Source organism: Silene latifolia, chromosome X (assembly GCF_048544455.1).
Source record: "Silene latifolia isolate original U9 population chromosome X, ASM4854445v1, whole genome shotgun sequence".
NCBI classification, from domain to species: Eukaryota; Viridiplantae; Streptophyta; class Magnoliopsida; order Caryophyllales; family Caryophyllaceae; genus Silene; species Silene latifolia.
The window spans coordinates 302468844-302482160 of NC_133537.1; the positions used below are offsets into that span (position 1 = coordinate 302468844).

Consider the following 13317-nt stretch of genomic DNA (forward strand, 5'->3'; position numbering starts at 1 on the left):
TATTTTTTTCATTTTTATTGGTTTTCCTTTTATTATTATTATTATTATTATTATTATTATTATTATTATTATTATTATTATTATTATTATTATTATTATTATTATTATTATTATTATTATTATTATTATTATTATTATTATTATTATTATTATTATTATTATTATTATTATTATTATTATTATTATTATTATTATTATTATTATTATTATTATTATTATTATTATTATTATTATTATTATTATTATTATTATTATTATTATTATTATTATTATTATTATTATTATTATTATTATTATTATTATTATTGTTGTTGTTGTTATTATTATTATTATTATTATTATTATTATTATTATTATAATTATTATTATTATTATTATTATTATTATTATTATTATTATTGTTATTATTATTATTATTATTATTATTATTATTATTATTATTATTATTATTATTATTATTATTATTATTATTATTATTATTATTATTATTATTATTATTATTATTATTATTATTATTATTATTATTATTATTGTTGTTGTTGTTGTTATTATTATTATTGTTGTTGTTGTTGTTGTTATTATTATTATTATTATTATTATTGTTATTATTATTGTTATTGTTATTATTATTGTTATTGTTATTGTTATTATTATTGTTATTGTTATTGTTATTGTTATTGTTATTGTTATTGTTATTGTTATTGTTATTGTTATTGTTATTGTTATTGTTATTGTTATTGTTATTGTTATTGTTATTGTTATTGTTATTGTTATTGTTATTGTTATTGTTATTGTTATTGTTATTGTTATTGTTACTGTTATTGTTACTGTTATTGTTACTGTTATTGTTACTGTTATTGTTATTATTATTATTATTGCAAGAAGATATACCTCATTTTATTAATCAAGAGGATAAAAACTTACAAAGATCTATCCACTAGGATCTGCCTACTAAAAGGAAGCTAAGTACACAATCTAGTGCCAATATTAGAACATGCTCTATGTGAAGTACACCCCATAAGTCTAATTCTTACATCAAACTTGATCAAGTGAATAAGCTGAGCCGTGGTGCTCTATTTGCCTCCAAACACCCTGTGATTCCGTTCTTGCCAAATATGGTATATAGCAGCTGCCAAGCAGCTCTACCTCCAACTATGCTTCCAGTGTCTCTTCCCCTTAGAGCTCTGCATCCATCTAAGTTCAGTTCTAAGGTCATTACTGCGATTGGAAATGTCCATCCAATGCATAAGACCTTGCCAAATTTGCCTAGAGTAAGAGCACCACAAGAATAGGTGCCTATGAGTTTCTGCCATTTGCTTGCATAATGCACATCTGTTGACCATGATCATGCCTCTAGAACACGGCCTGTCCACAGTAGGTAGGTTACCAAGATTAGTAAGAGCAGCAGGAATCCTGTGTCTGGGAATGACAGTACGTCCTTGCAGCACTGGAGCCCATGAGATATTATCCCCCTTAGTTCTGAACCAATCATAAGCTAATCCTACTTTAAATTTACCATGCTTTTCCCAGCTTGTAACAAGGAGCTGACCAGCATCAATGGAGCCAGTCCTTTGCATAATTTCCTCTTTTACTTTGATAATACTGCAAAGACTCTTAGAGTGTCTGTCTTTGATTCCTATGTGCCAAATATAGCTATCAGGGAAGGTGTAGGCTCGATGCCACTAAGCCCAAGTCCCTGTACTGTCATGATCCAAAAGCCAAATCCATTTAGCCAATAATGCTTTTTCCAGGAAAGGAGCTCTTTCATATTAAACCCTCCTTCAATATAGGGTCTGCAAATGTCCTTCCAAGCTTGGAAACCAGTTTTCTAGTCCTAGTGTCAATGTTCCAGAAGTAATCCTTACAAATTTTGTTAAATCAGTTTTAGGACATTCTTGGGCAAGAGGGCACTGGCATACCAGAAATTAGTCATGCCAAAGATGATAGAGTTCAAAATCTGAATCCTTCCAGCATAAGACAGGAAGTTGTTTGTCCAGTGCATTAGGGAGTTCTGAATTTTAGTAATCAGAGCACCATAAGTTTGCATAGAGTTCTTAACAGAGTTCAAGGGAATGCCAAGGTACATAAATGGGAACTGGCCCTCAGTAAACCCAATAGTTTGCAAAATCTGAGCTTTGATAGTGGGTGAGACCGCTCCAAAATAAATCTCAGTCTTGCTTACATTGGCATGAAGTCCAGACCATGAAGTAAATTTCTCCAGAATTCCAACAACACCCTTAACAGAGGGCCCATCTCCTCTGGTAAAGAGCATGAGGTCATCTGCAAAAATCAGATAAGTAAGCTTAAGCTTAGCACACTTAGGGTGGAGGGAGACCAGGGGTTGAGAGTCCAGACGCCTTAAGTGTCTTGATAACATTTCCATACTTAAGACAAAAAGATAGGGGGATAGGGGATCCCCTTGTCTAAGACCACTTTCCCCTTTGAAAAAACCATGAGTAGCCCCATTGAGTTTAATGGAAAACCAGGAAGTAGAGATACATCCCATAATCCACTTAATGAACACATTAAGGAAATTGAGAGCCTGCAGCATCTGTTGAATAAAGCCTCATTGAAGGGAGTCAAAAACTTTCTGGATATCAACTTTCATGAGGCTTCTAGGTGTGAGATATTTCCTAGCGTAATTCCTTACAAGTAACTGAGAGAGCATAATATTTTCAAAGATGCTTCTCCCTTGCAGAAAGGCAGCTTGTTCAGGGCCCACCAGATAGGCAAGAACAACTTTCAATCTGGTCACCAGGACTTTGCTGATAGTCTTATAGATGGTTGTGCAACATGATATGGGCCTGAAGTCTATAACAGGACAACTGATTTTCTTCTTAGGAATAAGGGTGATGAGGATGGAGTTAGCTTGCATACTCATTTTTCTAGTCCTAAAAAAATTTCTGAATGGCTAGGCAAAGATCAGGGCCAATAAGATCCCATGAATCCTTAAAGAAGGCTGATGAGCAGCCATCAGGGCCAGGACTTTTGTCAGAGCCAGTACTGAAAAGAGCAGTCTTAATTTCAGGGAGAGAGACAGGTCTGGTGAGCTGGCTGATACGTGCATTTTATATAGTCTTTTTAAGCCTTTTATGCACGTATTTCTATGCGATTCTCGTAGTTATATATTAGAAATGCACCGAATAGTCTACTTTGGTTCGTTTGGCTTTAATTGCAGGAATGGACCTGAAAGTAGCGGAATTATGCCTTTTACTGTCCCGTTAGCATGCATATTAGGAGATGAGTGGATTTGGAGCAGAAATACTTCTCCCTTGGAATGCGTGAAGTCATCTTGGAAGCAATTCAACGTCCAAATGAGCTGATGCAGTGGCAGTTGATCGATCGAGAGCTTTTGCTGACCATGTCGCTCGATCGAATGTTTTTGGGTGGTGAACAGTCCTCGATCGAACATCTGCTTTGTTCGATCGAGAGGTGCTGAAAAGGTGTTCCTCGATCGAGAAGAAGAAGTCCTCGATCGAGAGTTTTTGGCGGAAGATTACTCGATCGAGTTGTTTCAATGTGCTCGATCGAGTACTTTGTTACCTGACGTGATATTTTCCTGCGAGAATTTGTTTATTTAATATCCTAGGTTTAATAAAATATCTCGCCTATAAATAGAAGAGAGGTAATTAGGTTAAGGACATGCTTCAGACGGTATTATTCAGCTTTTACTCTTGTTCGACGCCTCTTTTCCGAAACTAGATTTGTGTAATTCTTTCTCTCTTTTATTTTAATTTAATCCCTTTGCAACATTTAATTCTCTTCTCTTAATCGCTGTTAGTTTATTAGTATTTAGTTTATGCGAATTCTTCATATCTTTCTCAATACCATGCTCATCATTGCTTTACTTATCGTTATTATTTTTTCTATAGTTATGAGTAGCTAGATCCCTTATGCTAGGGTATAGGGGAGCCATGGTGATTAGGGGGATTGAGATTTAGATGATTAGGTTTGGCTGAATTTGGTTTGTGTTGTTAATCACTGTAATTAACTGTAATTAGCTGCTCGAGTCGACGCATTTAGCTAGTTAATCTTGTTACGCCTTGACCTAGATCGGAAGATTGGAAGGGGCAAGACCTGCAGTGAACATTAGGGCGTTCTAATGAGGGCGGAAGCTAAGTTAGTAATGTTTTAGGGCGAATAGCGGACCGGAAGGACCTTTTCACTACCCTGCATACCGAATTTATGCCGACCTTTGACCCTAATTTTAGATCCCTAGGAAACCATGGCGAACCGAAAATCCTAGCATTTTCCTCTCTCATTTGATCACACCTTATTTTTACCGCACTTTTAGTTTAGCTTATCAAACAACTCAAACCCCCCATTTTGTGACCATAGACAGACTGAATAACGAGTAGATAGTGACCGCCTCCCTGTGGATACAATACCCGACTTACCTCTGCTGCATAAGTTAGAGCCGATTGATTTTATTTTTGATAGGGTTGCGACAGCCGTGTCAAATTTTGGCGCCGTTGCCGGGGAGGCAACTATTTTATTTACTTGTTTATTTTTGTCTGTCATTAGCCTCAAGGAATTTATTCCTTGGGGCAGTTCTTATCTTTTTCCTTTAGTGTTGTTTTGATAGGTCCTACAGCTCCTACCTAGACATGATTCTAGGAGAAAGATCATCAAAGGGAAGGCTTGAGTACCTTTGATTTTTCCACTAAGATGTCTAACGTTTCTAGACTTATAGCACAATTTGAAGCTCATAATGCAAGATCTGACAAGCTGGAGAGTAGATAATCTTGGGGTGGTCCACCTCAATGCCTTACTATGGCACATCAGGTAGTCTAGTGTGATAGATATGGTGTTGCGGGTGTAGATGCCCAGTATCTGTCGAGTCTCCAACAAACACCCGATGATTATCGGACTACAACATGCTTAGGAATCACAGCGTTTGATCGACAGTTTTGTACAACTATACGTCGAAAAACTTAAAATGATATCGAAAATAAAACATTTCAAAACTTTTCAAAAGTACCTGGAGTGTTTAATGCATGACGACAGGGTCGCAAAGACACTAACTAGAGTCAAAACCGACACCGGACCAAAAACCGACTCAAAATTCAAATCCAGACTCCAACAACGAGTCAAACCGGGTCAAACACAAAAAACAAACTTTTCAAATACTTCCATGTTAAGGTTTCCCGGAATCCTTTGTAACATTCCGTTTGATGTTATGGGTATTTTGATATTGGATTGGCCCTGGATGATGTATTAAGGAGCTAGTTGGTTATGTATGGAGTTAGTGTCGGGAGAGTTTATGATATAGTTGATACGACATCGTGAGCGAGGTGTGGAGGTAGGAATAGTTGGTAGAGATGGTGTTAAGAGTTCATGGTTTCATGTTCTGTAAGTTGGGGTTTTGTTTTGAGTTCTTAGTAGCTTTGTTGCGTCCTGACCGAGTTAGTATGTTTGTTTTTATGTATGGGTTGAACTTCGGGGACGAAGTTCTTTTTAAGGAGGGATTTGTTTTGTGGTTGATGTTGTTAAAAGGCCATGGCCGTGCTTGTAGTAGTGTGATGTTTAGGAGTTCGAGAGTTTTGATAGTGGCGTGATGATGTTTATGAGTGTAAGTAAACTTCGAGGACGAAGTTCCTTTTAAGGGTGGTAGAATGTAACATTCCGTTTGATGTTATGGGTATTTTGATATTGGATTGGCCCTGGATGATGTATTAAGGAGCTAGTTGGTTATGTATGGAGTTAGTGTCGGGAGAGTTTATGATGTAGTTGATACGACATCGTGAGCGAGGTGTGGAGGTAGGAATAGTTGGTAGAGATGGTGTTAAGAGTTCATGGTTTCATGTTCTGTAAGTTGGGGTTTTGTTTTGAGTTCTTAGTAGCTTTGTTGCGTCCTGACCGAGTTAGTATGTTTGTTTTTATGTATGGGTTGAACTTCGGGGACGAAGTTCTTTTTAAGGAGGGAAGACTGTAATACTCCGTATTTATGAGTCTTTGGGTACTCTATCGAGTAGGCCTTACTCTGTCGAATAAGGGTGAGTTGCGTTTTAAAATAGTTTCTGACCTGTTGGGTACTCGATCGAGTAACTAGGATACTCGATCGAGTAAGGGGGCACTCGATCGAGTACCTTAGCTACTCGATCGAGTAGCTCGGTTAGCGGGTGATAATTCGACGGGTTTTGTTAATAACACGGATTAATATATAAATCTTTCCGTCACTTTCTTAATACACTTTTACAAACCTAATAACATTAAAAGGGAGATTCAAGTTACGTTCTTCACATTCATCCGTGTTGTTGACAAATCCCGGAGCTTGAGAGGTCGGATTCCATCGTTCTTTATACCTTTGTGATCCTTGCGTCGAGGGTAAGATCTACATACCAATTTTATAGTATTTCGTCAAGTTTCGTTAAACCCTAATTTTAGGATTGGGGGTTTTGTGTTAGTTTTGTGATTGTTAGTAATTATGTGATTATATGTTAGGAGGAGGATTCGTAGAAAAGGATTTGTGATACAGCTGTTGAGACCGTCTGATTGTGTTGCTGTTCCAGGTAGGATTTCCTACTCAGTATTAGTCCCATAATGGGATGATTGTTGATGTGTTGAGATTGATTGTTTGATATAGTAATTGTATTGTGATTGTGATTGTGATCGTTGTCTATGGTTCTCGAGGCGTGTCCTCGGCTGAGTGGGGTCACTTGCGGGAGTGGCTTCACGCCCTAGTTTCGCCTTCTGTGGAACCCGCCACAGAAGGGATGTGCACATTAATGGACAGGGTTATCGCTCATTATGAGGAGCGGGGATTTGGTGGGTGCGGCTGCGGTCCCCCACTGGCAGGGCTGGTCCAGTGGACAGTCGGTGATTGAGATTGTTGGAATTGGTGTGGTTGTGTGTGTGACGGTTAAACTGTCTGTTTATCTTATTGTTGATATATATTGAGTTGTGTGATTAGTACTGACCCCGTTTAAATGTTTTAAAAACTGTGGTGATCCATTCGGGGGTGGTGAGCAGTATTTGAGCAGGTATGATATGACGCGTATGGGATAGCTGGGATGAGTCATCACGTGGCAGTTAGAAGTCTTCCGCTGTGTCAGACGATGTTTTATAGCTTTGATAGTTTTAGCAGTAGACCGTCTGAGAATCATGTATTTCTTTTTATCAGTTTGGTATTGCTATGTAATCACTTTAAACTTTATTTTCTTTTAAAGTTGTTTCGTTATTGTCTTATGAATATCACGCCTCGGGTAACCGAGATGGTGGCATCCTTATACCTGAGTGGTCCTGGTAAGGCACTTGGAGTATGGGGGTGTTACACCTTAATGGTCAAGTACAAATCAAGTTCATCCAAAACCTAGGATAGAACAAATCATGATTGCACTTGCGTGATAGTGACAAGACACCTCGAAGACCCGCGAAATGGCTCGCGCCTCTTCGAGCAGCCCATGCGGCCACGTAGCTCAAAACGGACACAACCACCCATTTTACTATAAATACTCCTCAAATGCCACCATTTGAGAGTTACGCGAGTATCCGCCCCCTCATCTCTCCCTTAAAATTCTAGACTCGACTTCTCAAGTCACAAACCGACACGTGTTTCCGACCTACCGATCGAAAACACAAGCCTTACACATTGTTTGGTACCGTCATCATGCATTAAACCACTTGACCGACCATCTCGACCACTACACCATCACTAAACTTAAAACACTCTTTTGCATTGCTAAAACGGTTTTCAAACCGAGTTTTCCGACTAAACAAGTTGATACACTTTCGTCGACTTCTCGTCTCAAGCCTAGCATGTAAGTATGAGGGTGTAAAAATCCTCTTCTATCATGTTTTTCATTTGTTTCATGACTACAACTAGAGCTGATCAAATGGCCCAAGCCCATTGGCCCTACCCGGCCCGGCCCGCTTTTTTGAAGGGCTTGGGCCTTTAGTTTTGGCCCAAACAGCCCATGGGCCGGCCTAAAAAGACCCAAAATATTTTGGGGCCGGGTTTGGGCCAAGCATTTAGCCCAAATTTTGGCCTGGCCCGGCCCATATTTATTAATAATGAATATTTTTTCTAATAAAACCTATTAAAGTAGCGTTAAAGTTATACCCAACTCTTTACAAACTCAAGTATATTTTTTTTAGATTTATAAAACAAGGTATACATAATATAACATATCTACGAATGCATGATTAAGCATTCTAAAGTGGCGATGTTTGTCTTTATTTTATTTTAGAGAGCAATTCATATGCATTTCATCATATTTTGTACAATTTTATACACTATGTATATTTTAAAAGTTGTAACTGAAGGTATTACGCTAATTATTTCCTAGGGTAAGTCGTAAATTTTTGGGCCCGAAAAAGCCCATTTAGGCCCAAAAGCCCGCATTAGCCCATAAGGGCCGGGTTTGGTCTTGCAAAAATAAGCCCATACACTTGGCCCGGCCCGGCCCGGTCCACAAAAATGGGCCGCTTTTGTTAGAAAGGCCCGGCCCAAGCCCGCGTTGGCCCGGCCCATGATCACCTCTAACTACAACATGCTAAAACATGCATAACATGGTCCAAATATGGGATAAATGAGCCAAAACCGGATTTTTGGTTGAGGTAGGGCCTGCTTGTGTAGCAGACAGGCTCGCGCCTAAAGCCCCTCTCACCCTAAATCCAACCGTGTTTGGTCTCTTCTTCCCCTTTTGTTTTCATTTCATATTTGCAATCGGTTTTTACCACTTCAAATATTTCAAATCATTTTTTTATGACAAATTTTTAACCATAAAACATTTTTCACCCTTGGTTCCTAATACCATGACAACTTAATCCTTGTTTCAGTGATAATATTTGACTAATAATATTACAAAAGTTATTTTAAAACCTTTTATTTCATTTCTTTACATTTTGAAAGGTATTTTAAAACCTTTCTCATTTCTTTACATTTTCAAAACAAATGTATTAGTCATAAACACAAAATCATCCTTGGTTCTACATACCATGTCGGATTTTAACCCAAGTACGATGATAAACATTGAATAATTATAAACAAATGAACTTAAAACAATTAGTTCATAACTTGTTTTAAAACTATTCATGTCAAGTTTGCAAAACCGAATCCGACATCGAATATTGTCAAAACAATGACGATTATTCAAGTCTCGTATTTCACATCATCACAAAAGCGCCTAAACGGTCTTTTCAAATCAAGAGGGGTTTAAACACCCTCTTTTCAATACATTTTAAGAAATTTTTCAATGGTCAGAAGATGTTCTTCCATCTTCTCTTGACCCGCGCCTAAACAGGCCACTCATTTTTCCATTTTCAAACTAGGATAGACCTGCTTGCATCGCCCGATGGTTCGCGCCTATACTGGCTGCTTGATGCAGGGTCTGTTTCCTTCCAACACTTGTCTAGGACGATCCCGACTTTGGTTAACCCGAATACAGGACGGATCAAATGACAAATCTGCCCATTTTACATCATATTTGCAAAACGCCTTACTAAGACAAATGGATCACGTTATGCACCATGAACCTAACTCGATAAATGGATGTTTAATATCCGTCTTGTATGCAAATCAATATTAAATCCAACTTGACATCAAATACTTGATACTTGGATTAAAACAACCGACATATAAAGCTCACATGTTTGGTTTAAACTCGTGGATGCGCATTCATGCATTTACCCGTTTTATCAACTTTTGCATTTAACCAACCAAGATCGATCAGTAGAGGACGCTACCGCGGGCGGGATTGGGTGTCCGATTAAAGGGCTTCCCAATACATACCTTCACCTCTTACTGAGAAACTTTGGATAGTGGACGACCTTATCCAGGGCGTACGAGAGTCATTCTAGAGTTAGGATGCTAAAGAGGGACGATTCCTTATCTTTAGTATCTATGTCAAACACCGCTTTTTGCCTTGGTTGAACTAGGTATAAAGTGGATTCGAACGGGTTCCAAGCATCCCACAAATGCTTGGTGGCGACTCCGAACATCTCTTGCATCGTTTCGAGACCCTTGACGAGACGAAATCGATCGATCTAAAACGATCCGGTCGAAAGCATTCTTTACGCCACCGAGCGTGGCTTTCAAAAGACCGCTGCCGCGTCCCACAGATCGGCTGGGCGTCGCAGGTGGGCCATGTCCACAGATTGGCAACTCCGCTGGGAAAAACTAGGACACTTGTGTCTTTGTGATCCCTAGATGGTGAGATTCGAACGAGGACTTGGTTGAAATGCATTAATTGATATTACGGTTATAGTCGGGTTACTTGTCCGGGTCCACAACCTAACCCTTTTCGACCAATTGGCTCGTCTCGTCGGCATGAGTTTTCTCATCCCCGCGTTTCGAATCCCAATTGAGTCAAGCATACCGTTGACGTTACACATTTCTATTTTGTCAAAGAGCTTTCATCACCTTCGAGCAAGAGGCTAGGCCACCCTCCTTACACATTTTATTTGGATTGGTATCCCTCTCGAAAATCGGGGTTTGATTGCTTGGTGTGTAACCCACCCTTTAAGCTAAAACCCGTGTCAGCATTTTGCATAATATAATGAAACTGCGAGTGCTTATGTGTTACGTGATCATAAGTCCTTCCGTGTCATTTTAAAAACACCCTTTTTCGCCATTATAATGGCCATTTCAAACCTCGGTCTTTCACCGACCGTTGCATTTTCAAACAACCCGCCTTTCTAGGCCGTCGTAATGATGATTTTTAAACCCGGTTTTCTACAACCATTTCAACACGCCTTTCTAGGCCGTCGTAATGACGATTTTTAAACCCGGTTTTCTACAACCATTTCAAAAACATATTTTTACGTCGTTATAATCGCCGTGTCAAGACACGAATTTTAACCCGTCTCGCGCCGACAATGGCTCTTTCTAAACCCGAGAAAGGCACACACCCCTTTTTCGAGACAGTTTCAAAATCCCGAGGCCCATACACCGTCCCTGAGACCTTGTCAAACATTTCAAAACTCGATTTTCAAAACATACAATTTTGAATTTCGAAAACCGTCTCTAGAAACAGTACATTGTTTTCTGAGCTAACTCAAACTCAAACCGTCGTTTGAAAACAAAATTAAGACAACTCTTCAACTGACTGACTTTCGGAGATCCCTATTCTTCGGAAGCCGTCCATAAAGCGACAAACGAATCGTTTTGAAAATCTCTATTTTCGAAAACTTCAGTCCACCATTCCAATTCCGCCTCGTGTCTATCGAGTCAAAGCAAGCATACTTATGGGTCTTTACTTATGAGTCGTCTCACCACGAGACTCGTCCAATGGCGTCACGCCACTACGTTGGACGCGAGTCAAAGTTCGGTCAACACCATCACTTTATAAATCGAGTCAGCACCGAGGTACCACACACGCAATACCTCATCTTGTTGAGTCTGATCTTTGTTCCGTCCTTTGCGTTGTCTGCGTTTAGTCTTTAAACGGTGTCGAATTGAGATGTAATGTGAGCCGTTTTTATGCCTCAGAACCATGGCCCCGTCTTCAACTTCGTCCAACAACAATGACAACAGAGATGTTATGACTGATCAGCTAGCCAATCTGCTCACTGCTCTTAAGGGCACCCTGGACCGTGTCGAGACCCGTATCGACACCCTGGAAAACAAAGAAACTGGAGAACACAACATTCCACCTTCGACTGAAACAAAGAAAAGGCTCAAACTCTTGGAAGAACAACTCCTAGCCCGGGGTAACAACATCCGCCTCGAAAACAATCGAAGATTCAAGCCCGTTGGGGATCAACTACCCGACAACTTTACCTTGACTGATGTACCCAAATTCAAGGGAGTAGAGGACCCACTCAATCACATTTGAGCCTTCAATGACTACATGACCGTAAAGGGGGTCAAACAGGAACTCTTCACCCGGATCTTTCCATCATCCCTGGAGCCGATCCCTCGTCAATGGTACTACTCCCTTGACCCTAAGAACCTTACTACCTGGGACGAGGTCGCAGTTGAGTTTGCTAAGCAGTATGCCGACAATGTCGAAATCCAAGCTAATACCCGCACTCTTGAGGTCCTGACTCAGAATGATAAGGAAGGATTCACGGAATTCCTAACCCGTTGGAGGAGGGTAAGCACCCAATTGGTCATTAAACCGAGTGAATCAACTTTGGTAGAGAAATTTGTCAACAATCTCCGCCCGGTGTATGCCAACTTGCTGAGATACCAAAGCATCAAAACGTTCCAAGATCTACAAATCCTTGGAACTCGCATCAAAGACGACCTCCGAAAGGGTGTCCTAGCCAAAACCACCGGTAGAGGCTATCAGGTTTCTACATCAACCGGATCTCACCCTATGGTCAAACAAACAAAATTGATGAGGTCAACCTCCTCAAACCAACCGCGAAAAGAGCTGAGCGCCCTCAAAGAGTATTCACCAACCTAGGGTCAACTTATGCAAACGCCCTAAAAAGGCTTATGGACCAAGGGAAACTACAACCGATCGGACCCACTCCGGATCCCTCTGAGGCTAAGAAGACCCGTTTTCGGAATCCCAATGCCTACTGCCAATGCCACCAAGGGAAAGGTCATGACACAGAAGTCTGCTTTAAACTCAAACACATCATTCTAGACATGATCGAGAAAGGGGAATTACCCTTGCCTCCACCGACAAAACCAAACAACAAGACAAACCCTTTGGGAATCCATGCTATCTTCGATGACGAGCCAACCTTAGCTTTCTCACACCTCATATTACCAATTAATGAGAAAGTGAATGCCTTGGAGAAGGATGCCTCAGACGGGGTATTCGTATTCAGCGCCGCAACCATGCTCGCTATGTTCCAATAAGTTGAGGAGGCCATAGCCAGTCTCTCAGAAAGGATTACTCGGCTTGACGACGCTTACCGTCGTTTGATTTTCAATCCTCCAAACACCCAAAACTACCCTCACCAGGAAGGATTGCTCCCGCGACCATTCTGGCACGCACCCCACCATAATCAACCCCACAATAATCGTCCTCACAAAAATTTCCCCCACAAAAACTTCCCTCACAAAACTACCCACCGAGGAATACCCCTCCAAGGTACCCTCGAGATCTCGAGATCAATGGTATCTGGAGAGACGACGTAGAAGATGTCTACATGGTTCCGGGAAAGGGCACGCAAACAAAAGAGATCAGTCATCTTACCCGATCCAGACGCCCCTACCAAAACCGATCAATTCAACAGTCGTTCCGACAACGAATGACCAGCTTATCCCGGATGTAGACACCCAACCCAAGGTTCCCGAAAACTCTATCCTCAAACAACTGTAAAAAGCCAAACCCGAGATTTCGATCTGGCAACTGATTGCTACCTCCTTCGAACATCGGCAGGCTCTGCTACAAGCCTTGGGAAAGTTGTCAGTTC

The 13317-nt window shown here is 40.1% G+C and overlaps 1 protein-coding gene across 1 annotated transcript; it reads right to left on the bottom strand.

The window, feature by feature from the left end:
* Positions 1-1142: 1142 nt before the first annotated feature.
* LOC141620412 (uncharacterized) lies at positions 1143-2881 on the bottom strand. Its single transcript, XM_074437289.1, has 5 exons — positions 2651-2881; positions 2452-2551; positions 1920-2280; positions 1776-1834; positions 1143-1636 (listed from the first exon to the last, which is right to left on the bottom strand). Exons 1-5 carry the CDS (start codon positions 2879-2881, stop codon positions 1143-1145), a joined length of 1245 nt encoding a protein of 414 aa, XP_074293390.1.
* Between the last annotated feature and the right edge of the window lie 10436 nt (positions 2882-13317).

Coding starts and splice junctions, on each gene's coding strand:
- LOC141620412 (XM_074437289.1), bottom strand. CDS start 2,881: ATGAGTATGCAAGCTAACTCCATCCTCATCACCCTTATTCCTAAGAAG. Junction 2,281..2,451: donor ACTCAATGGGGCTACTCATG/GTTTTTTCAAAG, acceptor TGATTTTTGCAG/ATGACCTCATGCTCTTTACC. Junction 1,637..1,775: donor AGACCCTATATTGAAGGAGG/GTTTAATATGAA, acceptor TTTGGCACATAG/GAATCAAAGACAGACACTCT.